Below are 26,881 nucleotides of genomic sequence, written 5' to 3' on the forward strand. Positions count from 1 at the left end.
AAACAGCAGGGCTGGGCAGTGGGCTGGCTCCATGCAATGGGGGGTGTCACTTCTGTCCATCAAGATGTGCCAGGCAGCTATTATGTCAGGAGCACACCCGGGGCAGAGCGCGACGACGCCCTGCCACTGAGAGCCAGCCATACACGGTGCTTTGGAAACGTCTTTTGGCCAGAAGGAGATTTAAACTTCTCCCCAAGCAGCAGCAAACCATCTCAGCAGGCAGCAGAGGAGTGACCAGAATCCACAGGCCCGAGGCTAGAGAAGAGCTGGCCACAGCTGGATTTCAAAGAAATAGTTTGGACGTCCTGCACAAGCCCTATCTAAAGAGCATAAATAAAGCCCTATGCTTTCCCACTGTCAGCCACACTGGGGCCCCATCCTCAATGCTAGCGACAACAGTCAAGCCCTGGAGGGTCAATAAAAGAAGAGAGTCTAAGGAATTATTAAACCCAGGGCCCAGTGAGAGACATTGTGACCTGGGAGCAGGGAGGGAACCACTCACCAAGTCAGGACCCTCCCAGACACAAACACACCAGTTTCTCTCTTTGGCTAGATGGGACTTGTCAAGTGATGGGAAGATCCAACCATTGCATCTTCTAGCTCTGCCCTAGGACAATCTCACCGCTGTGCGTGCTGCGGGGCCACCCATGAGATGCCGTTCTTGGAAGAGAAGTTTGCAATGGGACATAGAAGGCATAGACAAAGTTGCTGAGACTGGAGAAGTCCATGGCATGTGCTGGTGATGCTCAGATGCAATCCCCCAATGAAATCCAGCCAGCAAGCCCCACACGATCTTCCTACCCTCAAGTGGAGGATCATTTCCTGTTCCATCCCATCAGCCATGCACTGGCTCAGTATTCCTGTCAGCCGACATTCGATGCAAAGCACCCTTCAGCATCTCAGTGGGCAGCACTGCATTGGAAGCTTTTTAGGCAGAACATTTCCCCAAGTGGCAGAGTGGGACTGGATGCTCGTATTCCAGCCCAATGGGGTTCTAGTGAGCACCAACTGCACTGCCCTCAGCTCTGCAGAGCAGGAATCCATCCATCTCCACACAGAAATCTTCCAGATGGTCTGCACTGGTAACGGGCACCGGGGTACACATGATCTTCAGCCTCATCCAATCTGTCCAGTAGCAGACTCGGAGGGATAGCTTAAACTCAGTGTCCTTCTGCATCGGATGTTCCGGCTCCTAGATATGCTGACCCGGGGTTAAGATATGTTCATGTGACACAGGACGATCGGCCGTTTTTCTGCTCTGATCAGGTTGGCACAATTCCAGCACTCGCCCCCCTGGGATCGCATGCCACAGAAGTTCTAGGTGTAGCCATTGGTGGGGTGGCGCCGATGTTGCAGCCCATCACCTGCTGCTGTTGCTGCTGCTCCAAGGCCCAGTGAATTCCAGGCCCACCAAAGCAAATATTCCCCGCCCTGCCTGGAGCAGGATGCAGAGAAAAAATGCTCATTGCAGCTGGGTTTTCCTGCTCGAAATGAGGACATGCCCTTCCATAGCCTGTCACACCGAGTCAGCAGTGCAGGCCTTAGGAATGTGCCCACCACACAGACCAGGGCAGGACCTTCCAACAGAGCACATTGCTGGTTGTTCCTCTGAATTGGTGAGCAGTGTGGGGCTCTCTGCCTGCCTTGCAGGCTGGCCAGTGGGCGTCTTGGCTTGAGGGTTTTCATGCATGCATTGGCCTATACATCAGGAACCTGCTGAGTCCTTTGCTCCTGGTCGATTGGTTTCTGTGGTGGTCTCATTGCACTGGCAGGGCATTGCAGTTTATACCGCAACAAGGATGTGAAAAACCAATGGGTCACTAAACATGGGGTCTCTTCCACCAACTGTCGGATTGTGCACCAAGTTGGGCTAGAGATTTCCAAGCAACCTTGGGCTGGTTCCCTGTAGGAAGTGCCCTCCAAGCTCTGTGTAGATTTCTTTGTGGGAGCTTAAACGCTTCTCTCATTGTCAGGCAGAAACACTTCCCCCAGCGAGGCTCGTCACACAATCAGAAACAGCTTTTGCCAACAGCAGAAGGGGTGGCCTGGTCTTGGATTATAATTACAAGGACCTAAGGGACCACTGTGATCATTTGACCCCTGTATCCACTGGCCACAGGACTTCCCTGAATTCCTGGCTGAACTACACCAAAATGTCCAATCTCAAGATTCAAAGAGTCCAGTGATGACAAATCCCCTCCCCCCACAGATTGTTCTCATGGTCCATTCCCCTGCCTGGGCAGTGAAAGTGCCATTAAAAGACAATGCAAGCCTGGTGAAGGAGGGGCTGTGGGGTGGTTTCCCAAGATAAAAATCTATGAGAAGGGATGCTGTTACACAGACAATGGGGGAAACAGTTAGTTGGGACGTTCCGATCATTGAATGGGACACTTTAGAAACCAGAACATAAAAACAGCCACACTGGGTCAGACCAAAGTCCATCTAGCCCAGTATCCTGTCTTCCAACAGTGGCCAATGCCAGGTGCCCCAGAGGGAATGAAGGGACAGGTCAACACCAAGTGATCCATCCCGTTGCCCACTCCCAGACTCTGGCAAACAGATGCTACGGACACCATCCCTGCCCATCCTGGCTAATAGCTATTGATAGCTATCCTCAATGAACTTATCTAGTTCTCTTTTTAACCCTGTCATAGTCTTGGCCTTCACAACATCCTCTGGTAAGGATTTCCACAGGTTGACTATGTGTTGTATGAAAAAAAATACTTCCTTCTGTTTGTTTGTTTTAAACCTGCTGCCTATTCATTTCATTTGGTGACCCCTAGTTCTTGTGTTATGAGGAATAAACAACACTTATTTGCTTTCTCCACACCAGTCATATCTTTATAGACCTCTGTCATATCCCCCCTCAGTAGTCTCTTTTCCAACCTGAAAAGTCCCAGTCTGATTAATCTCTCTTCATACGGCAGCCGTTCCATACCTCTAATAATTTTTGTTGCCCTTTTCTGAACCTTTTCCAATATATCTTTTTTGAGATGGGACAACCACATCTGCCCGCAGTATTCTAGATGTGGGTGTACCAGGGATTTAGAGAGAGGCATGAGCCAAAAGGCATGAACAAAAATGAGCATGGAAGGGACTGTCATTGTTCAGAGCCCCTGAAAGGTGCAACAATGGGTAACCCCAGAACTGCCAAGATAGCCAAGCCAAGGTGCACTAGACCCCTGCCTTTCAGAGTGATGGGGTTGGAGAATTGATTCTGACCTGGTTGACGTGGTTATTGCAGCTACGTGGCACGGGCTGCCCGGGGCAGAGAGGAGTTTGGGTGACTGCATCCAGTTTACTCAGTGCTGCAGTTACAGATTTGCACCAACGTGAGTCCAAAAGCCGGGTTCCTTGGGGCACTTCATGAATAGCTACTTCTCCAGAGCATAGGGAGCATCGGTTCAGCTCATCAAACCCAGCAGAGAGGGACCATGTCTCAAAGGTGCAGGAGAGGCTGAAGCCCCAGGTCTGCCTTGATCAGACACAGATAGCCCTTAGCTGTGAATATGGATTTACTTCCTGGCAGGCCGGCAGGGCAATCCACCTATCCTTCGCTCCAGGCACCAGGCAGGGGCAAGCCTGGGAAGAAGCAAGCTGTGTTGGGGCTATCCAGTAAGGCAGTCTCATGGCAGGTCCTCAATGGTTGGGCCTTCCAGCAGGAAGTCACTTCTCCAGCCCTTGACTTTCGCCACCCGCGGGGTCCAGGACACAGATGGACGCCTAGCCTGCCGCATCACATTGTTAATGAATCCTGGAGCTCAGGAAAATGAGGGGAGAACCCTGGAAACAGCCAGGCAACTCTCCAACGAGCCTCAGCCCTGGGCCCTCCAGTCGTCCCAGAGCAGCGCCCTCCACCCTGCCCCACTGTTCTGGGCCCAGTCTCTGGCGTGCATGCGCTGATCAGCAGTTTCCTTGGTGGTGATGAAGCCACCAAACTCATCCACACTTGTGACCCATGATGGGATTTGAACCCAGACCTGCAGAGGCCAGGGTGGCAAGCAGCTGTCCCATTTTAGACCCAGTTTCTTGCTGAGAAAAGGCAACATGCAGAGCTGGGGAAGTGGTGATCTGGGTCAGTCTGCAAGAGGAAAGATATTTAAAATATATATAATATATACTTTTATTATTCACCCGTTAACTCCAGTATTTGCCAATCATGAGCTAGTTTGCAGCAGTTACATTCCCTTGATCACATCTGTACGAGGATGCAATTAATTGAAACAAAGGAGACTGATGCCACTGCCCAGGATGTGGCAGCTGGCATCCTGTGACACAATCATTAAAATCAGGTGATGGTTAAGTCCCAGCTCCTCTGCAGGAGGGTCTTGCTTCCACGGAAACCCCAACAGCCAGTGGCAACCTTCAATTCCTGGCCCAACTTCTCAGAGACATCGCCTCTCCTCTTGGGGATTGGTTACTGCAACACCAGTCCAACCTGAGAGCCAATGAGAAACAGGTTAGGAAGTGTTAACGTGACAGATCATCTCTGTTTCAGACCCCAACTCTGGACACCTGGCACATGTTCTCCAGTGCTCCCCACAGCTGCTGGAACTCAGCAGCAATCTGAGCCACGCGGGGGAGTCCAGCCGCAGCCTCTGTTAAACCAACAACGCATCACAGCCCCAAGGGAACCCATGGCAAAGGCCTGAAGAACAAGGTGTTGGAGAAAGAGCACAACCTCCTCACAGCCGTGGTCAGAGCATAGGGCTAGGAGTCAAGACCCATGGGGACTAGCCACTTGTTCCTGCGTGACCTGAGGCAGATACTTACCCCTGTGCTTTGGGATACTCACCTGTAAGACGGGGGTGACACGGACTGCCCCACTGTGCACTGGAGAGGTCCCTGCCAGTGCAGGGTTCTGGCATTTGGGGCTGATTTGTATTTATGTTCAGGTTTTTCCCTGGCTAAGTTAGTGCCTTTGAGTTCAGAAGCCAGTTTTCTGCACGGGGATCCCCTTTAGAAGGAGCCAGCCACTCTCGGGGGTTTCCTGGTGCCCACTGTTGTGTGATGGGTCATTTCTGGTTTGTGAAGTGCTCAGATTCGCCGATGGGAGGTGCTGGGGAAGGGCCAGAGCTGCTCAGCTGCCAAGGTGCACAGCTGGACTCAGGGCCTGCGGCGTTCGTACTCAGCGCCTTCCTGCGTACTCGCCGCAACACCGCTCCCCCGGTGCCACCCGTTCCAAGTGGTGCTGAGCAGAACAAGCCAAGTAGTGACCGACTGGCTGCTTTGTAAAGGCTAATTCTCAGCAAGCGAGAAAAGCCTGATATGGTTCTAACTGTTGTTGGGGCATTGCACCCACATAACTTCTGTGGAATTCATGGCTGCAAAGGGCATCAAACCGAATACCATGGCCGGATTAGGTTATAATCCCAACTGCCATAGGTATTTTCTCCTACTGCCACAAGCAGCAATGCAAACCTGGCCAGGTGTGTTCGGTGAACCTTCATCTGAAGCAAGAGACTGGCCACTGCCAAAGACTGCAGCAGACACTCCAGTGCTTTGGACCAGCGTGGCAGGTCCTGTTACTCCAGCCAGCCTGGATACCATATCTACTGCACAGCCCAGAAAACACATGTAGTGCTATATAACAGGAATATTTTATAATTTTAGTGCAACTTCCATCCCAAGGCAATTTTCAAGCTAGGTGCAAGCACTGAAATGCTGTCACCTCTGGGGTGCGGAAGTGGTGGACAAATGGGCAAGACAGCACGAAGGGAAGGGAAGCTGTGGTCAAGGCCACCAGGACAAAACACCTCCTCGTACAGATGCAAAGACTCTGGGTCCCATTGCCCAAGCTGTAGGGGGCTCGAACACTCCTAGCTGGGAGACGGGAAGCCCAGTGTGGGAAATGGAGAGGAGAGGAAAGTGATCAGGAACAGTCAGCGTGGATTCACCAAGGGCAAGTCATGCCTGACTAATCTAATTGCCTTCTATGATGAGATAACTGGCTCTGTGGATGTGGGGAAAGGAGTGGACGTGTTATTCCTTGACTTTAGCAAAGCTTTTCATATGGTCTCCCACAGTATTCTTGCCAGCAAGTTAAAGTAGTATGGGCGGGATGAATGGACTATAAGGTGGATAGAAAGCTGGCTAAATCATCGGGCAGCGATCAATGGCTCCATGTCTAGTTTGACGCGGGTATCAAGCGGAGTGCCCCAAGGGTTGATCCTGGGGGCTGGTTTTGTTCAATATCTTCATTAAATGATCTGGAGGATGGCATGGACTGGACCCTCAGCAAGTTTGCAGATGACACTAAACTAGGAGGAGAGATAGATACGCTCTAGGGTAGGGATAAGATACGGAGGGACCTAGACAAATTAGAGGACTGGGCCAAAAGAAATCTGATGAGGTTCAACAAGGACAAGTGCAGACTCCTGCACTTAGGACGGAAGAATCCCATGCACCGCTACAGACTAGGGACCGAGTGGCTAGGCAGCAGTTCTGCAGAAAAGGACCTGGGGGTTACAGTGAACGAGAAGCTGGATTTGAGTCAATAGTGTGCCCTTGTTGCCAAGAAGGCCAATGGCATTTTGGGCTGTATAAGTAGGGGCATTGCCAACAGATCCAGGGATGTGATCGTTCCCCTCTATTCAACATTGAGGAGGCCTCATCTGGAGTACTGTGTCCAGATTTGGGCTCCACACTACAAGAAGGATGTGGAAAAATTGGAAAATATCCAGCAGAGGGCAACAAAAATGATTAGGGGACTGGAACACATGACTTATGAGGAGAGGCTGAGGGAACTGGGATTGTTTAGTCTGCAGAAGAGAAGAATGAGGGGGGATTTGATAGCTGCTTTCAAGTACCTGAAAGGGGGTTCCAAAGAGGATGGATCTAGACTGTTCTCAGTGGTAGCAGATGACAGAACAAGGAGTAATGGTCTCAAGTTGCAGTGGGGGAGGTTTAGGTTGGATATTAGGAAACACTATTTCACTAGGAGGGTGGTGAAGCACTGGAATAGGTTACCCAGGAGATGGTGAAATCTCCTTCCTTGGAGGTTTTCAAGGTCAGGCTTGACAAAGCCCTGGCTGGGAGGATTTAGTTGGGGTAGGTCATGCTTTGAGCCCGGGGTGGGACTAGAACCTCCTAAGGCCCCTGCCAGCCCAGGGTTCGGTGAATGGCAATTCCCAGTGGGCAGGCGTGAAGCCACCCACCAGCAGCTCAGAATCAGCTACCGAGGGCAGAGCCCGGTGACTCAGACCAGGCGCTGGACTCTCACAGGCGCGTGTTCCTTACACAGGCAGTGTCCAGCAGGCACCATGGGGTCAGTCATTCGGCATTTTGTCACCGGACTTGTTGTAAAGGCCCGAGAGAGGGCGGACGTGCGGCACTCACAGGTGCAGTGCCGGGTACCCTGTCCTACACAGGACAAACCTTCTGCCAGACGCTGCCTCGTTCCCAAGGCACCCTCCAAGGAAGGCTCCCGATGGCTAGGCAGGGGCTTAGCCCTCGTGCTCTGCACTTGCAAAGCACTTTTCAACACCAACTCTTCCCAGCCTTGTGTCCTAGCTTTATTTTACAGATGGGCAGGGTACCACTGCCCTGTCTTGGTTTCCCTGCGGTAACAGAGGAGTCAGTACCCAAAGGCTCAGGGGCTCCTACCTCAGTCTGTGCTCCAAGGTGACAGAAAGGTGGCTTTGCTAAGACAGGTGGCGTAGCCAGCCGCTGCCAGGGCTCTGGTGGAGGCTGCCAGACAGATGGTTTTTAATGAGCCCTTGGGCTAGTGCTTCTAGTTGCCTGGCCCATGCTAGCAGGGCAGCGACTCAGCCCAAGGAAACCCTCCCCACACAGGCAAACAGCTTTGGAGGGCCCAGCAAAGCCTGTGGTATTTCCAGGTGCTAATTCCCAGGGGTACAAAGGCTGCTGCTCAGCCCAGCCCAGGCAGGAGCTGACTGGACTGGCTCAGGAAGACATCCCTGGCAATCCCCTTGACAAGTGCGTTACAAGCTGTTCTGCCTTCTGCTGAAGCGTCGCACAGGGGCTGTTGCCAGGAGCTCAGTGGCTGGTGATCTGACTCAGTACCGTACTGGCCTGTGTCCCGGCGAGAGATCTTTGCGAAAATCATTTCAGCGACCAAACCAGATAACCCACCCGCACAGACCCCTGGCCAGCCCCCACTAGGGTGACCCCTGTGCGGGGCAAGGCACTTACTTTCTCTGCCCCCATGCTGGGGCATTTCCAATTGTAAAGATAATACTGCAGATTCCCATCCCCAATCCCAAACTTCAGCTTCTCCAGGAAGGTTTTGTTTTCCATGAGATCCAGTGCATTGAACACATCAAACCCCCTCTGCATGGGCGAAAGGGGAGAGAGGTTATCAGTAAGCCTTCCCCAGGGCCAGCCTCTGCAGCTGTGCTGTCCTCCTCCGCCCCCAGGCACTGCCCGCCCTGAAAGCCTCCCAACTGGCCACGTGGCCTTTAGCTGATCGCCCCAGGGGAGAAGCCCTGGATTGACTCCCCCTCTCTAGGGGATGGGGGCCATTGAGAGAAACCTGCTCAGCTGCTGCCCCTGCTTTTGGTGTCCTCTGGATAAATACAGGGGTTCTGGCTTCGTGGCTGTCAGGCCAGTGTCGCTCTGGGAGACCAGGGTGGGCAAAGTACACGCTCCTCACAGCCATAAAACAACAAGGTGTCATCATTCACGCTTTCTTTTAAAGGTGGGTGGGGCCCACGTCTGGAGTTCCCCCCAGATCTCAAGGGCCAACCTGCACCATGCAGCTGGTGAGGAGGTGGCTACAGTCAGCCTCCTCAGGGGCTGGGGTCCCAGGTCTCCAGCCTCCCCCAGCCCTGGCAGCTCTCTGCCGAGCCCCGGTGCTCCCGGGGCGAAGGGGCTCCATGCCTGCTCACCGACTTTGCGAGGATGAGGGCGTCGCTCATGAGGTCGAGGAGGGGCGTCTTGGTGTGAACGTTGTAGAAGGAGTACGCGGCTTTCAGGCTCTTGTGAGTGGGGTGGTTCATGATGGTGGAGGGCAGAGTGTAGAAGCTCAGGAAGTCCGTCACCTCGCCGGTGGGGCTCTGAAAGCAAATGGCAGCAACATAGGTACAGCCTGAGCCAGGCCGAGACAGGACAGAGCAACAAGCAAGAGACACCTGAGGCCGCTCGGGAGCTAACAGGGGCCACGCCACAAGCTGGCTGCCTTGCCGCAGGCTCGGCACAGGGCAAGGCCAGAGCCTCAGGGCTGCACTGAGGCTGGTGCCAAGGAAGCAGAGCGACAATTGCAATAACCCAGCCCCGTCCCATGGAGCCCAACGCTGTCCTCCCCACCCCTTTCAAAGCAGGCAGAAGCCATCCCCTCCCATGCTCCCAGGTCAGCGACCCCCGTCTGAGCCAGGCGAGGTGGCTACAGATGCTCAGCAGGCAGAGAACCAGCTGAGCCCTCCAAAGTGACGGGGGCCCGGGTGACAGTCTCCAGCCCTGCTGGCTCACCTCCACCACGAAGGTGTCAATGATATTCTCCTGCGGGAAGAACCAGTGCTCCACCTCCTCACGACTCATGACTGGGGTCAGGTGGAACTGCTTCAGGTACTCTGTCAGAAGCTTGTGCACAGCAGCGATGTCTTTGTGCTCCATTGTCCGCAAGCTGGACGTCTTTGGAGTCTGGAGAGAGGAGGAGAAACTGTCCGTGCCAGCTCTAGAGCATCTGGGCTCGAGCAGATTTTTTCAGTACCCAAAGGGCCAGGATTGCTAATGATTATTAACAAGGAGAGACCCTCCCACAAGGAGCTGCCTACAGAGCATCCCCACACTGCTCTTTTCTGCTCAGGACCACCACACCTTGGCCCATCTTCAGATCCTTGCCCACCTGGCTTCCTTTAACCAACAGCCTGCAGAAAGCTACGAAGACCACCTGCACAGGGGTCCCAGAATCCTATGCTTTGGGGTTTGTCACATGCAAAGAGGCTTCCAGCCACCCATGACCTACAATAATGCGTGGTGTAGTCGGAGCTCCAGATTCATGCCAGGCTTGCAGCCATAGTGCCCCCTGCTCTGGTCCCATTCTGGCACACATGCAAAGTGGACCAGGCTGGGCAGGAGACCATTAAGGAATACGTAGGTGCTGCAGGAAATGGGGCTGCTGATCCAGTAGGTGGCAGCTTCCCAGGCTTGGCACTGAGCCCACACCCTATCATGGTGCCAAAGTGAACTGGAGGTGCAAGCTTTTGCATAAGAGGCAAAATCAGGGCCCTGCCCATGGTGGTCACAGTGGGACAATTGAGCCCAGGGTTTAAGGGGGGAGATGTATAGCTCATTTATGAGTTCACCAAGTGCTCTGGGATCCCCCCAGATGGGAGGTGCTACAAGAAAGCAGCAGCTCCTTACAATGGTCTAAGTGACTTCCAGAGCAACGTGCTCCACTGATACGTCCAAAAGGTGGGTTCTCTGAACTGTGGAGCCACACGCTCAGCCAGCATCCCTTGGGCCTCCCGCCCCTCCGGTGCACAATGGAATTCGCTGCTCCTGGTCTGGCGAGACCAGAGCAGGAGGCTGGGGTGTTTTGGTGTTTGTTTCTAGTCTGAGCCGATTCCTGCCCCATGGAGCAGCAGTGTCTAGCAAGACCCAGGGCTATGGTTGCTATGGCAACAGGCATCCTAAATACTCTTTAAAGAAGGGTGAAAATTCTTTAGTCAGCAGCTGCTTAGGAGTGAGGCTGGCCGGCCGCTAGCTCCTCGCGAACCGGGGGGGGGGGGGGGGGGGGGGCTCTGAAGCAGAAAGCAGCGACTCAGACTCCCCAGAGGGAGCAGCAAAGCCAAGCAGGCACTGCCATTTTCCTGACTGTAACTGCACTCGGGCAGTGGCCACCTCAGCACAATGCTGGGGATTACAACACAGATTGGCTCGGCCTTTTATTGTTAAAGCAAACCCTTCTGAAGTTGCTGCCAAGCCCGTGCGCTTGGCTTCCCCAAAGGACGGGGTCTGACTCACCAGGCCGCAGTCTGCGAGAACCCATGGCCCACAGCCGCACACGCTCAAAGACAAGAGCGGGGACTCAGGCAGCATGGGCTACGTGCGAGACAGCTAATGGCGGCTGTCCGGGACCTGTCTGCTACACTGACCACAACAGGGAGGAACTCAGAACCAGCTTGGATGTCTGAGCCTCAGCAATTCACCTCCCTTCACAGCCTGCTCAGGAGCGAGTGGTTTGCACTCTTCAGGTAACCTAGAGAGGCAGCATCTACTACATTCACAAGCACACACCTCTGGCAGGCGGTAGAGCTTCATGGTGCGTTGCATAGTCATGTTCCTGCTCAGGTGGGAAAACTTGACTTCAATCAGTTTCCGAGGATTCAGAGACCGATGCCAGTATCTGCAGAAACACAAGTCTAGGTCACACGTGCAGGACGCTCGCGATGCAGAAGGCTGGAAAGAGCATGCAAGTCTTAAGTGCCAGAAGGTGGCAAGCAAGAGCTCAAGACATCAGGCTAATTAGCAAGGCAGAAACCTCTCCATCATATCAATCTAACGTCACTTTCAAGCCCTCCACGGCTTGTCCCCACCCCCCTATTCACTACTGTCAACACCTGCCTCTGATTGGCACAATATGCCAGCCTCCATTGCCCACTTGCTAAATTTTCAAACAAGTCCCTTTGCAATCTTTCCCATGCTGCCCCTCATGCTTGGGATGAGCTCCCTGTAAACATTCCCAAATTATCTCATCACCCATCTTCAAATCCCTCCTTTGCTGTGATGCCTACAGAAACCTGAGGACAGCTAGGTCGCTGGTGCACTGAGACCACTGCCCATCATGTGGGCCAATCCTGTTGCATTGTTTTCTTGGACTCCCATCTGTCTCTATCCACCTGCCGTTCCCTGTTTTAAACTTGGATTATAAAGTCTTTGGGGCAGGGACTGTCTGCTGTTCTGCGTCTATGCAGCATCTAGACCCTGGAGCCGTGGTCCATGCCTGGGGTCCCTAGGGGCTATGGTAATTCACACCCAACGGCTGCTAGGCAACTTGGGGCGCAAGTGCTGGAGGAGTCCTCGACACAGTATTGCTTCATGGCCTTCAAAGAGCCAGTAGCTTACCCTGAGGACACACAGAGCTGTCCGGCCAACTCCCAAAAGGACACTGCTAGCAGGAGGAACCCCAGGATGTACCCGGTCCGCTCAGCCCAGCGGGATTGTGGGTAAATCAGAGTGTGCTGCTAACAAGCCATGGGGAGAGAGGTCTGTTAAGGGCCAAGTCTGCACTGCTTGTTGGAGCGTCACTTACCTACAAGTTCCGACAGGTTTTGGCAACACTACCCCTGCAGTGTAAACAGCCTGGAAAATCCCCTCCAGGTGAACCCGCCGGGTGATCTCCCGGATCAGAACCGGGGCCACCCGTTTAGACCGCAGCTTCTTATGGACGCACAGGAAGTTTATCTCCACCATCTTCTTCTCTCTTGAGAGGACAGAGAGCAAACCAGGGGAGAGTCATACAGAGTTGTCTTGGCAGGTTACTCCAATTCCCCAGGCTCAGAGCACGGCCTCACCTGGGGAGGGAGGGGGCAGATGGGAGTCACCCCTCCCTGCTCTGCAGAAGGGACATGGGACATCCCTAGCATAAGAAACCAGGCCAGGGGAGTGGGAGGTTTCCCCACTTGCCCATTCCGGGCCATCACCTGTCACCAGTTAATCCCCCAACGCACTCCGTGCCCCATTCCTGGGCTGCATTCATCTAGCTACACAGCGAAGCAATTTAACAGCAGAGCTGCCTGGCCTCTTGAACAGGAGCCCTCCACTACCAGAGTTCGGTAAGTCACATAGGTTGGGTTTGTGCTTCTCATGCACTAAGAATCATGGCTGGCCCATCCTTGATGCTGCGTAAATAGCATCACACTGGCATAGGGAAGACAGAGGGTCTCATTGTCTAGGGCACCTGGGGAGCCCAAGTTGCTTAGGTGCTTTTGAGAACTTTACTCTGAGTACAACAGTTGTCCAAGGAACAATGTGCTCTGGAGAATTTCCACACAAAGTCCCTTTCCTAAGCCAAAGCTGTATGCTGGCCTCATTAGGAAGCACTAACAAAGCTAGTGTCGGAGATTCTTGTATGTGAGACTTCCTCTGACAAGAGCTGCCCACCTTAGGAAAACCCCCTTTCCCTGCAAACCATGGGACACTCCTAGAGCCCCCGCGGTGCATACCAGGCCCGACCCCCAAGGACCCCTCGGACCCAGCCAGGAGCATCTGACCCCACAGTGGGGAAGAACTGAGACTGAGCCGAACAGAAAGGCACTTACGAATCGTAGATGTGGATTGTGGCTGGAATAGCACTGATGAATCCAACCAGCTTCTTGCTAGAGATGACTCGGACCCCACAGTGCCACTGGGGCAGCCAGCCGGGGGGACGCAAAGCCCTGGAGAATGGACAAGCCTTTGTTGGTCCTTGCATGTTCCTGCACCAGAGGCCCCAAGGCACCCGTTTTTCTCTCCAATAGGCCCTGCCTCCCCACAACGTCCTGGACGACTTTAGGGCGGGCAACAGGCACCAGTGCAGAGTGTGCAGCCCTGCCCTTGGACAGCATGGGCCCAAGGGCTGTGCTTCAGCCTTGGCCCAGAGGAATCCCAGCTAGATGAGGACAGAGAGTTCAGTGTCCATGGGCCAGGCAATCCTGGGACTTCCCACAGAACCTTCCAGCCCAGGGACCTCAGTGGGATGTAGGTTTGCTTCACATGGGCCACCAAAGAGAAGTCTGATAGGTGGAGAGCACACAGCACAACTAGCTGGGCACCGTTTGAACCAGAGATTCCCTCCGTGCCATGGGCAACCCACACTCACCCTAGGAGAGATACGAGTGCGAGTCTCGCCAGTGCTCAGTGCTGGCCGCACGCCGCGTTCACTGAGGGCCAGCGCTCAAAGCCCCACTGTTCTCAAGGAGAGCAGCAAGGCTGACCAGAGCCCAGTGGAGACCCCAGCCCACAGTTCTCGGCCTGACTCACTTGTGAAGAGAATTAATATTTTATGGCTGTTTGTGTGAAGGGCGAGCCCCCACTCAGAGCGCAGTGACAGCGCCCCCAACACATCCACCACAGCACTGAGCAGCACATCAGAGCCCCTGCCATGGCACTGAGCCCTCATCGGGCTGGGAGAGACAGACACCCTTGGAGGGACCCAACTGCTGTCTTGCGGCTGACTAGACGTGAACTCGAGGAGAGTAGCATCCCGATCCAGGGCAGGGAGATGACACAGGCATAGCGACCAGGAGGCAGAGCTACCACTGTGCACAGCTGCAGGGTTATCACTGTATACTCTACACAGCTACCGTGATACACTACTTGTAAAACACTAGGGGTTCTTCACAACCATGGGAATGGTATACAGGTTAATTAGCAATAATTAATCAACTGCACATATAGAGCACCTTTTACCCCAGGATTTCCAACTACTTCACAACCTGGCAGCCCTCCAATGTGGAGGTCATTAGTGTTATTGGTGTTTTATGGAGTGGAACAAGAGATTAGCACAAAGACTCAGGTTTAAAGCCATACTAGCTATGGCCCAAGAGACCCCACCGTGCAGCCAGCCTACAGTAACAAGCACACTATGGGCTGGTTGCAGGAATCCCCGGGTGAGGTTCTCTGGCCTGTGTTATGCAGGGGGTCGGACTGAAGGATCATGATCGTCCCTTATGGCCTTGAAATCCAAGACTCGCTAAATGAGCGGCTTCCTCCCAGGGCTACGCAGTGAGCAAGAACTTTGAATGCTGGGAGCTGCCATGGGTTATTTATATCACACTGGCACAGTTCCCGTGCTTTGACTGCTTCTTAACAAGAGCCGGTCCCTGGCCTGAGGAGCACAGACACCAGGCAAGGGTTCAGGTGAAGGAGGTGTGCAACCTACAAGAAGCAGGGGGCCAAGGCAGGTACATCTGTGGAAGGAGGGAGTTTGGGGGTGGGGTGGGGGAGGACCATTCCAAGCATTCCCATGCAGCATGAAAAAGGGATCCAGACTCTAGAAATAGCAGAGATATAGGGCTGTGTGTAAGGGGTCTGCAGGATTGGCAAGGGGACAGCAACAGTCTGAAGTAGATGCAATAAGTGAGTGGAAGAGGGTGAAGGAACTGGGGTCCTGGAGTTGATAATCACATGGCACAAACCACCACAGCAAGCGAGGACAGAGATGGCCAGCCCCAGCCCAGCGGGAGGGGCCCATGATTTCAGCTGCTGTGGGCAGGGCAGACAATATAGTTCTGTCTAATAACCCTTCACAGCAAGGCCATTAATTCACAGCAAGGCCTTTCCTTCGCCTGGCTGTGCCACACAGCATGCAAGCGTATTAGGTAGGGAATGGATTAGAGTGATCATCATTCACAGGTGACCAAGACGTACAATGCTAAAGGCACCTATGATATCTTACCAGGCCAGAATGTGACCATGTATATCAGTCCCTATTAGAAGGGAATGCACAGAGCCTGGGGATTAGTTGGAGCTTCTGAGAAGAGGAACCTGGTGTGGCATGATACTCCATATTCTTCATAGAAATATTGTTATGATATGAATATGGCCTCAGATATATTTTATGCAGGATGGGTCTTGTAAGATATCATTGGGTAGGTTATAATTTACTGAATGCGATTAACCACTTTGTATCATTTCTGTATCTGAAGTTAGGAATATTGACTATGTAACAATTACAACTGTGTGTGTACTTGGGGAACGCCGGCTGGACAGTAAGCAATCATCCTGGATAAGCCATTAAGGAGAACAACAGAACTTTGAAAATGCTAATCTCACTCCTTCCTGAGAAGTTTACTGGAATGCTGCATTGACACTACAAGGTCAGGTAATAATATCACGTGATGCAAGATACTACCTTGGACATTTCTGGTACTTTTCCACTGGAAACAAAGGCTTCTCGCCTTATGTAAATTCTATTTATGGCTGGGAGGCAAGGCCATCAGCACTCTCCCATCGCTGCCTTCCCACCCAAGAAGTGGGACTGCTAAAAGTACCTGAAGAGACAAAGGAACTAAGCTGAGGGAAAGGCAAGGGCTAAATCAAGACTGAGGCCTTGGATACACTTACAGATGGACAGCGCTGTGAGTTAACCCACCTTCGTACAGCTGAGTAGGGAAAGCATTGCAGTCTGTCCACATTGACAGCTGCCAGCGAACTGTCGTGGCCACATTTGCAGCTGCATTGGAAGTGGTGCATTATGGGCAGCTATTCCAGCATTCACATGGCTGCAACGTGCTTTTCAAATGGGGGTGGGGGGGTGGAGTGTGACAGGGAGCGTGAGGGGAGAGAGAGTGGGTTTTTGAGGTGCTGAGAGTGTGTCAGCACACTGTCTTGTAAGTACACTCCCACCTCCCTCCCCTGCCTCTCTCTCACTCACTGAAAGCAAAGGGGCAGCTGTTTCTTTTTCCCTCATAGGCAAGATAAGCAGCCGCTCCTAGAAACGGACCCCACCCCCCCTCTCTTCAAGCAAACATTAGCTGTCGGAGCCCCCCCCCCCCCCGCCTCTCACTCAAAGCAAACAGTAGCTGTTTGTTTTTTTGATAAGCAGCCCCTCAACGCCACGTCCACAGTTCAGAACCAAACAAAAGAGGATGCTTCAGTTAAAAGGATTATGGGGAGTTTCCAGAGGTCAATCAGTGCCTAATAAACGTTACTCCCCGTTTACACTGGAGCTGGAACGTCTCTGCCAATGTGCAACAGCTGTTAATCCTCTCGGGGAGGTGGAGTACCAGGAGCGCTCCAGCCAGGGAGTCAGAGCACTCTACGTGCTTTGCCAGTGTGGATGGGGAGCAAGGTAAAGCGCTCTGGGAGGCTTTACTGTGGTATAACATGCAAGTGTAGCCAAGCCCTGAGACAGAGGAGTCTAGTCTGTAAAGAGAAATAACTGGAAATCTAAGCTACAGAGAGACTGCATCCTGCCCAAGTCAACATTTAGGATGAGGAATTACATTTAGCAAATCAAACTTAGTTTGCGTGTTTTGTTTTATTTGCTTAGTATCTGCTTTGCTCTGTTTCCTATCTCTTATAATCACCATAAATTTACCTTTTATAGTTAAACAAAAAAGTTTATTATAACATAACCCAGTTTGTGCAATTTATAACTGGGGGAGAGGGGGTAAAAAGTTGTGCACATCTCTCTTCACATTGAGAGAGAGCGCGAATTTTTATGAGCTGGCACTGTGCAGATCTTTCTATACAGTGCAAGACAATATTATCTTGGGTGTACTTTCCAGAGGGAAGCTGCACTTGAGTGCTGGGCAATTTCTGTGCTGAACCTTCCCATAGAGGGCTGTTTGCAGCCTCTGTGTGATTCTACAGCTGGTGCTCCCTACCTATGGGTGTGGTGCCAGAGAGCCTGACTCAGCAAAACATGGATTGGGAGCCCAGGCTAGTGGAGCAGGCAGGCTCAGTGAAACCCCACTATATCAGGTGGCATCCCAGAATGGGGGTCCAACCCGGTACAGCAAGGGACCAAGGAGATCTAGGATCAGTCCCCAGAATTGACATTGACTTCCTGAGTGACCTTTGGCATGCGACAACCTGCCCTCCTCTGTATCCACAGCTAACATTTACCCATGGCACAGGGATGAGGCAGGAGGCTCTACAGAAATGCCACCTTGGCCTTATTAGCCAATTAATAGCAAGTTTATATTGTTGGCACATCAGAGTCTTCATGCTGCAGCTCCAGGGCAGCGGGGCACAGGTCGAGTCAGGAAGCTACTGAGCTAGCAGTGCTCTAGCCCCCTTCCAAGGGAACAGCACAGTCAGGGTCGGGGACAAGCTCAGAGCTGGGATGCTCTGCCCTCCCAAGGCTCAGAGGAGCTCAGAGCAGGAAGAGCCACATGTGTCCGAATCCCTCCTGCAAGATACCTGGGGTTGCATGCCAGAGACACCGACCTTCCCACACCACTGTGCATGTGGCGGGATGGGGATGGCAGTGGGTGGAGAGAGATTTGGTGGGGAAGGAGGCAAGAGAATTGATAGACAGCTGCAGCACCAGCCCAGGGGAGCCAGGTTTGCTGGGCCCCCATCCCATGCGCCCTGGCCCCTGCTCATGAGGTTGGGAAGAGCCTGCTACTCACCACAGAAGGAACTCAGGTGAGTAATCAAACCGGAACATGTTGTCATCATCTTCCACGTAGTTCTCATTCAGGAGCGTGTACAGCTCTTTTAGCTAAGAGAGAGATCAGTCGGCTGAGGAGGCAAAGCCAGCTAGTCAGTAACAGCCCCCCTCAGCTGGGCCCCCTGACTGGACAGCAGCAGCGACAAGGGGAAATCCCATTTGCTGTGGGGAAAGAACACCTTTAAAAAGGCCAAGCTAATGCTGGTGCTCCACTGAAGGTGGCTTTCTATGTCAAGAGACCAGCTGCTGCCTGACTATCATGGAGCATGTCCCTCAAACTCCCCCTTTCCTCTGCCTAAGCACCCATTACCGCGGATGCGCCAAGAGCAGAAGTTCATAACCTACCCGCGGAGCCAGGTTAGGACAGAGTGGGGCACACTGGGCTGCTGGGGATCACAGACAGGGGTGTGGACTCAGGAGCTAGTAGGGTAACAGCATCGAATCTGGGGATGGGGGCTACAGAGACACATGGAAATGAGGGAAGAAGCTGCAGAGACCCATGGGGATGAGGAAGCAGGGACAGGGGCAGATGTGCCAGACTGAATGGGAGAGGCTTGGGGCCAGCCAGGATCTGCATGGCGGAGGCTCCCCAACTCCTTAACAACCACCCCCAACCCCACACAAAAACACACTGTTCCATACTTCTCCCACCCAATTCCAACAACCCTCCAGGTTCACTCTAGGCTTTTTCCCTCTCCCTCAGCTCCTCCATTATCCCCGACTCCCACAAGCTGTTGCACTGCTTCTGACAGGTGCAGGAAATACAGTTCTGTATTGTAATTTAAATGAATTACTCAAAGTTCTGTATTAAAATGCCTAGTAAGAAATCTATTTATTAAAAAAAATTACGGGCATCTTTTTTTGGGTCTGTATTACCACTTGCTGACAGCTATTTTGAAATAAATTACCAAAATAATTGAAACTGGCCTGATTTTATATTGTGTTATTTTGACAAATAAAATATGCAGAATTTTTTAAAATATTGTGTGCAGAATTTTTAATTTTTTTGGTGCAAATTTTGTTATTTTTTGGCATCGAATTCCCCCGGGAGTAACCCAGTGCAACAGTAACTGGGCCAGTCATTGCTGCTGCAGGAGCAGTCCTTGGCCAGCTCTGTCCATTGCTGCCACGTGCCTTCTTCTCGATATAGGAGAAACCTCTTAGCTCCCTACTCATCTGTGAGTGCAAACTTGGCCCTGGAGTTGGGAAGGGGAGGGAAAACAGACACTCCTGCTACATTCCTTTGTCAGGCTCACTTCATCTCCAGGAGGCAGGTTTAGATTCCTAGGAAGGCACCTGCTGCGTCGCCCAACCCCGAGCTCCAGAGACAGGTGGGAATTTTCATCTCCTGCCGGGAGGGTTGGTCTGGTAGGGGCATTGACGACACTGAAGCTAAAAAAGCGCAGAGGCCCGTCTTGCCTCAAGGAGAGAGCAGCCCAATTGCTAACCTGAGCTTGGGAAGTGGGACAGAGGCTGAATTCTACGGCTCCAAAACCAACTCCAGCAGCTCAGTACTCGGGGCCCACAGCAGGGGCTCTACATTAGAGACCCCTCCCAACCGGCTTGTCCTGCCTTGGCCCTTCTTACCACGCCTCGGTCCCCCAGGTCCAGGGCATCCCAGGTGAAGCCTGGGGGCAAGGTGTAGGGCTCCTGACGGATATTGTCTTTGTCTGGTTCCACCGGCCCATGAGTGTTCACCACTTCTCCTGGGAAAGAGACAGGAACAATGAAATGGTCCCTCGGCCTCTGGGAGCCACCTGCGTTTTAATAACATGCTCTGACATTCTGAGAGCAACTTTCACCCCAAAGGGTCCCAACAAATTTCACAGCTGTATATACAGGGATCATTCCCCCATTATTGAAAAGTAGCCAGCTCCCAGGTGGCGCAGAACAGCTGTTTAACTGTACACAGCAACACTACGCCATGGAGCTGAGGAACTGAATAGCTCATTCCATTGAAACAGCAGGGCAGGTTTAGGGGAGCAGAGCTGGACTCTGACTGGGCTCAGGGCTAAGAAGTGGACAGGCACTGGCTTTATGCCTCACTTAGAGGGTGATGCTTCCACACCAGCTGCCTGTTGCTCTCTGGTACTGGTTTATTTCTTACTCTGAGGGAAGGGTGCCTCTATGGAATCATTAACTGCTCCCTGCAGGTGCTGGTTTTTCCTCAGTTTCCCACTCCATTACTGACCAAACCCAACCTCCTCAGCAGGTCAGAGCTGAAAGTTACAGCCCAAGATGGTATTAGCTGGAGGCCACAAATAGCAGATCTTTCTCTTCATGAATTTGCACCATCATAGTCTTTGGCCTACCAGCCAGCCCTTTCCTGAAACTCCCCCGTTGTCTGCAATACCCATCCTGGAAGCTTCCAAAGGAGTGTTTCTCCCTCCCAGCTCCAGCCTTTGCCATTTGGAAAATGTCAGGATTTCCCACCCACTGTGCTTTAACTGCAGTTGAAATTAACAAGGCTACTTTTGTTTAACTACTGTGACTCCTAAAGCACTTTATTAAGCCAAGAGATTTGATTTGGGCACCAGCCATACTGGGAGGTTAGCACAGCTCAGGAAGTGGTGGTGCTAATTAAGTGCCACTGAAAAGAAAGTACAACACATTGTCTTCATGCCTCCCGTTAAAAAAAGAAAAAGGATTAAAAAAAAATTCTAGGCAATGGAGAGGTGAATTTAAGATCCAAACAAGAACACAGAGAATTAATTATCCCAGAACCTCAGGGCCAGAGTGCTCACCTAGAACAGCTCCCATTGCTCTCAACGGATGTGGAACGCTGGAAAATCTGGCCCCTCAACCCAGACTACTTTTGTTCACCAGATTCTAAGGAGCATTGCACAGGTCATGGCTGTATGCTTGATACTGTCCTTTAACCAAACACCAGGGGAGACGGCATGGTGTAGTATTGAGAGCCGGGAGTGGGGGGAGGTGTTTCAGTCAGTCCTGAGCTCTGGTACCAACACTACCACTGATGTGATCTCTGGACAAGGCCCCTGATCATTCTGTGCCTCGTTTCCCATCTGTGAAATGGGGAGAACACCTTCTGCTTTACAGGGGTTTGTGATGCTTAACTGATGTTTACAAAGCCCTTTGGGATCCTCACTTGCTCTAGGATCCGATTCCCATCCCCTATGACACCTACAGCACACTGGTATATTACAGTAACCATCCAGACAACAGAACAAGGACTGAGGTCTGCATGCCAGACTACCTGGGAGCTCATTCCCTTCCACAGAACAGCCCTTCCAGGAAACCAGATAAAGAATCAAATACACTGGTAAGGTGCCACTGTTGACAAATGGATACAGAGCTAGCCAGACCTGACATGGGCGGCAAGGGGGATCAGATAGAGGCTTCTTCAAAGGAGTTGCTGAAAAGAGCCAATTTCCCAGTCATCACAAGGAGGAACAAAGCCCGGGTCACCTAAGAAAACTAACAGATTGGCCATTGTGATTTAAAGCTCTTCTCAGATCAGTTTGGATTAGGGTGGGAGTTGCCAGAAGCAGAAAGAAGAAGCAATGCAATCACACAGACACCACGGGAGTTTCTGCAGAGATCTGCTCCAATTCCTCTAGGACGCAAAGTCCTTCCAGAGACACAGCTCTCCACATCAAAGAGCTTCTCTTCCTTTCAAAACCATTTGTCAGCTGAGCATTCTGGCCAGGACAGAGGAATGGCTCATTACTGGACAGCATCACTTCAGTGCACACTCACCAAGTCAGATACAGTTATTACTGCGCAAGTGTCCTAAAATCCCCCTTTGAACAGGGTCAGCACAGTCTTACTGGGGGAAGCTGATGCTTTTCCAAAGAACAACTCCAGAGATAATGCCCAGGCCAGCTTGGCCAGCTGAACTATGAGCAGATCAGACTTCTTGTCACGATCCCGCCCTGCTGAGGAGATTTACTGCTTTTCCCTTACGTCGAGAGATTGAGAGCAGACTAGTGGGCGTCAGGATTCCTGGATTTGATTACCAGCTCTGCACTGGTGTCACAGCAACACTGGCAAAGTCTGTGTCTCAGTGTCCCCGCTGTCGAACAAGGAAGCAGATTAAGCCATTGATGGACCTGTCCTCCATGAACTTGTCTAATTCTTTTTTGAACCCAGTTATACTTTTGGCCTTTACAACATCCCCTGGCAATGAGGTTCTTCCTTTTGTTTGTTTTAAACCTGCTGACCATTAATTTTGTTGGATGACGCCACGTTCATTGAGATGTGAAGGGGTAAATAATACTTCCTTATTCAAGTACTCAAACAGGAGAAGAGGGGATTTGAAACAACAAGTTCGATTAAGAGAGACTTGAATATGGCCTGTAGAGATCTCAGCAACCTTCCTTGGAACTTGGCAAAACTGATCAAATGCAGGGTTGGTTTAATTGTTAAAGGAACTTGGAACCAGCAGTTTCCACTGACAAAACAAAGATGAGACAAATATGAGCAAATGTTATGGCTCTGACTTTAAAAATATTATTTTCAACTGCAAACTTATACCAACTTAAGTGGGGTCTTTGGGATCGCGGCAATTTACGTTTCAAATATTGGGTATCCCTGACAGCCTTACCATGCTTGGGTTATGCTGGGTGGTGTTATTATGGAAGAATAACAAAATGCAGTAAACCTATCTAGGCCAGCCCAAATACTAAGGTGATCGGTCCAAAAGAAAAATCGACAGAGAGCCTTGCAAGTTAGTTATGATAATGTACTGACCCTGGCAAAAAAAGTCTTAGTCACCTATCTACACCATGACAATAGTGAAAAACAATGGAAGGAAACAAACAGTCTAGTGGATCAGGCACTAGAATGGGACTCAGAACACCTGGGTTCAATTCCTGACTGCCATAGACTCCCAGGGTGACCTTGGGCCAGTCCTTTAGTCTCCCCGTGTCTGTTTCTCCCATCTGTAAAACACGGATAAGGTTTCCTTATCTCACATGGGTGCTGTGAGGATAGAATCTATTTATAATGATGAGGGACAGATGAGTATCAAGATACAAAGAGAATGATAAATATTGACCAACCAAAAACCTGCTTCAGGAAAGGCTGGGCTAGGTAGACTCCGGATGCAGAAGTTTGGGGTTTACCACCACCCAGGACACAATGACACAGCAATGGTCGGGGTGAAGGGATCCAGGACACACTAGCATATCGGCATCCTTCCTAAGGTACATACCTAGTTTGGGTACCGGCTGTGTGTCCCAGAACTGGTAGCTGCGCTTGCTGGCCTCCTCCATGGTCTTGGCAGGTCCCTGACCTACAGAGAACAATTCAATGGCTTTCTGAATCTCCTGGATCCTCTCGGCTGGCAGTTTCACCTGTGTAGCAGAGAAAGGGGCACAAGAAGACAGACCAGTGAGCCATGCTACCAGACTCTGTCGGCTCCTGGAGCTTGAGTCTAAAACAGACAAGAAGGAAGGTCCTGCCACCTGTGCCTGGACTTGCTCCGGTCATTTGAATGAGGGGGGCACTTGCGGGTGGGGACGGGGAATTAGGAGGTGCAGGGAGCACAAAGGATATTATTGCCCATCCTGCTCGTGTCTCTCCCACAATGCTCTGTGGAATGACATCGACATGCCCCCCTCTGCAGGACGTTAGCTGTGTCCAAGGCACGTCTGTATTAAGAAACTGTAAAGTACAGGCGCGGGAGCCCAGGGGCCAGCAGGACAAGTGAAGCGAGCCATCCTCAAGGCCGCCCTTTGGGCGGGAAGAGCGGCCCAGCAGACACATACCAGCACTCAGCTCTCATGGTGAAATCTGCTTTGGCCCCATCTTTCACCTCCTATTAAGCCAGGACTTTGCAAACTGGGAATTGCAGCTGCGTGATGCAAACAGCAGCAAAAACACCATGGCCATTAGGCCCCAGGGAAACAAACGCAGCAGCATGGCTCTCTCCCTCCTCATCTTGCCCTGCCCAGCCCCCCACCCCCTCAATTTCCCCTCTAGTGATGCAGCATTTGTATTAGGTTAGTGCCCAGAGGCTCCAGCTGAGGTCAGGAGCCCACTGCGCTCAGAGCTGTACGCACACAGAACAGGAATTTTCATCCAAAGGCCCCCCAGAGGGGCTGTTACTTGCCCTCACTCAGTGACAGAGCCAGGAATAGAACTTGGGTTTCCCAGAGCCCCAGTCCAGTGCCCTACACACCAGGCCACAGTGTGTGTTATGGCAGTTCCTCCCCCCTCCCCTCCCCAGCCACCTGCCCCCCCATGTCCAGTGCTGCTGCTCAGAAGCACTGCTTAAAGGTGGCGAGGAGTCAGCTGCCTTAACCACAGCCCCTGCTGCGTCTCCAGCTCCTTCCCAGCAGCACTGCCCTGGAGCAGAGCACAGTGCAGGCCCAGGGGAGGAAGAGAGCAGCCCAGCCAGCAGCAGCCACTCCTACTGCCCCATAGCCAGCAGCACGCTTCTCTCCCCCTGCCCCCCTGCCATACTCCACGCACCCAGGATTACCCACAGTTCCGGGGGGGACCTAAAGGATTAGAATGATAGAATTGGAAGGGACCTTGAGAGGTCGTCTAGTCCAGTCCCCTGCAATCAAGGCAGGACTAAGTATTATCTAGACTATCCCTGACAGGTGTTTGTCTAACCTGCTCTTAAAAATCCCCAATGATGGAGATTCCACAACCTCCCTGGGCAATTTATTCCAGTGCTTAACCACCCTGACAGTTAGGAAGTTTTTCCTAATGTCCAACCTAAACTGCCCCTGCTGCAATTTAATTTGATTGTGAGAATGGATTTCAGTGCTTTGGGGTTTGAGGTGCAGACAGTTTGAAGTCCCCTGAATTGAGCAAGTCAGGATCAGATGTTGTCCAAAAAGCAGAAGATACTGGCTCTGTCTCCCAGTGCAGGCAAGGGCAGGACACTGGCAGGCGGTGGAAGGGTCTGGCTGGCACAGAGAGTAGTGAGCCTCTCCTGGCCACCTCACAGCAAGGCGACAGCTGACTGGCCACAAGCGCCAGTCCGGGCATGCTTACTACAGCACCAGTGCTAGCTTGGATTTCCTAGCAAAGGGTCGTGTCCAGGCCCAGATCTGCCCACAAACATCTGCTAGCATCAGTGGGAGTTCTGGCACATGGATCAAGGCTCTGAGAGGGCCCTAAATCTTAGAGCTCTGAGTAACAGAATGCCAAGGGCAAGTCTCAGCATCGGTAGCCTCTTTCCCCACCCACGAGTCATGTTGGACACACACACACACGATATATTCTCTCTCCAAAGGGCAGGCTCTCATCTGGGGGATCAACCCATCAGCCTGATGGTCAGGGGGCAGTTCACCTTTACTGGCTGATCCTGAGCCGGATCAAGTTGTTCTCCTCCTTTCTCTTTCTTCCGTTTCTGTTTCTTTTTCTTCTTTTTGGCTCCACTGTCATCCACTGGACTTAAGCCGCTAGGGAGCAAAGTAAACATCATTGGAGCTTTTTCTGAGGACATTTATACAGTCTGTGCAGCTCTAGAGAGAAAACAAAGGGCTCCCTGTTCTAAGTCAGACCCGAAGATGCAACACACCTGCTCCGGGAGCCTGAATAACCCACAGACAAGGGATGCAGCCAAGAGTGTATTTCCTGGGCTGGTTTCAAGCCCATTTCTTAGGGACTGCACTTCCCAGATAAAGCCTCCAATAAAAGAAGGTTAAAAATATTCATCCTTCTTCAGACTGGTACTGTTGCCTAGTGCTGCAGGATCTGAGCACCTTCTGCCTGACACAGGCTGGCAAGAGGGAGTCCCTAGGGGGACAGAGGCTGGGGCTCCCCTCCCGCTCTGGGAAACGGAAAGTGCTCCATGGGGTACGGGGGTGGGAATGGCGGACGCTGTGAACATTGTTCCAGTTATGAAGGAAATCAAAGAGGACGGTATCCCAGCATTTCCTGAGGCTGCTCAGACTCTGGATTCATCTAGATTCCTCTGGGAGCTGCCTCCCCCGAGGATGTTCTGCCTCCGGCTCTGCCATGCTCTCTCCTGGGCTATACAACCTACATGGCCCCCAAGGAGCACCGCTGTATTGGCGGAGGTTGGGGTTCAGAGACCGAAATGTACGCGAACTCAGCGGAGACAATCCGTGAACTGCCCCACTATGTAGGGAATTTTCTATTCTTCTTGCTTGATCTTACCAATTTGGGAAAGTTAACAGATCTGGCCCATACTCTGTATTGGTACATCCATACCAGCGGCAGAGCTTGTGTGGAGAGTTCAGAGGCATCCCCACCCACGCACAGAGCAATCAGTAGACAAGTGGCACAGGGAATGCTGGTAACTAGAACTCTGAGACACAAGCCAATCTCCACACTCCTCCTCAAACCTCAGAGCTCCCCAAGCCATGGCTCATCGGGCTGATGTGGCTAAGGCACCTCAGTTTCATAGTCAACAGTACCCAAGGGAGTGGCCAGCATCACACCCGAGGGCCTTTGAGTGCCCCCACCTGAAGGATTAGGTGCTAGTTTTTACCCTGGCTAGTGAGCTTAGTTCTTCAGCTAGAAAATGCCAGTACGTTTTCCAGGCCCTGATATTATGTTGCTGGTGGTTCTTTGTTAATTCTCCATTCCTGTAATTGGCAGCGTAACAATTAGATACACTTACAGTGTCCGACTCTGCAAGGTGCTTAGTGCCTGGGGTTTCCGCGGCAGACCTGAGAGCTGAGGGTAGTTCATAGACATGGCCCCTCGGTTCACAGTCCTGTCTAAGGTCCTGTAACTCAGGGCTTGGCTACACTTACATTTTATAGCGCTCTAACTTGCTGGCTCAGGGGTGTGAAAAATCACCCCTCTGAGCGCAGCAAGTCAGAGCGCTATAAAGTGCTAGTGTAAACAGGCTCCGAGTGCTGGGAG

General features: G+C 52.0%; 2 protein-coding genes across 3 annotated transcripts in view; one reads left to right on the forward strand and one right to left on the reverse strand.

Annotated features, from left to right (window-relative positions):
* DCAKD (dephospho-CoA kinase domain containing) overlaps positions 1–26,881 on the forward strand; it is a 74,791-nt gene that overhangs the window by 11,219 nt on the left and 36,691 nt on the right. The window lies entirely within an intron of this gene.
* Positions 4,110–26,881, reverse strand: part of NMT1 (N-myristoyltransferase 1) — a 33,823-nt gene continuing 11,051 nt past the window's right edge. For both annotated transcript variants that reach the window (XM_038385459.2, XM_038385460.2), the window contains exons 2-12: positions 25,335–25,446; positions 23,241–23,382; positions 19,652–19,770; positions 18,024–18,115; positions 13,224–13,340; positions 12,215–12,385; positions 11,200–11,308; positions 9,430–9,600; positions 8,850–9,017; positions 8,155–8,292; positions 4,110–4,438 (exon numbers count right to left, since the gene is read on the reverse strand). In XM_038385459.2, the coding sequence (XP_038241387.1) occupies positions 4,418–4,438; positions 8,155–8,292; positions 8,850–9,017; positions 9,430–9,600; positions 11,200–11,308; positions 12,215–12,385; positions 13,224–13,340; positions 18,024–18,115; positions 19,652–19,770; positions 23,241–23,382; positions 25,335–25,446 (1,360 nt within the window). In that variant the 3' untranslated portion in view covers positions 4,110–4,417. The remainder of the gene's footprint in view (positions 4,439–8,154; positions 8,293–8,849; positions 9,018–9,429; positions 9,601–11,199; positions 11,309–12,214; positions 12,386–13,223; positions 13,341–18,023; positions 18,116–19,651; positions 19,771–23,240; positions 23,383–25,334; positions 25,447–26,881) is intronic.

Source organism: Dermochelys coriacea, chromosome 27 (assembly GCF_009764565.3).
Source record: "Dermochelys coriacea isolate rDerCor1 chromosome 27, rDerCor1.pri.v4, whole genome shotgun sequence".
Lineage (NCBI taxonomy): Eukaryota > Metazoa > Chordata > Testudines > Dermochelyidae > Dermochelys > Dermochelys coriacea.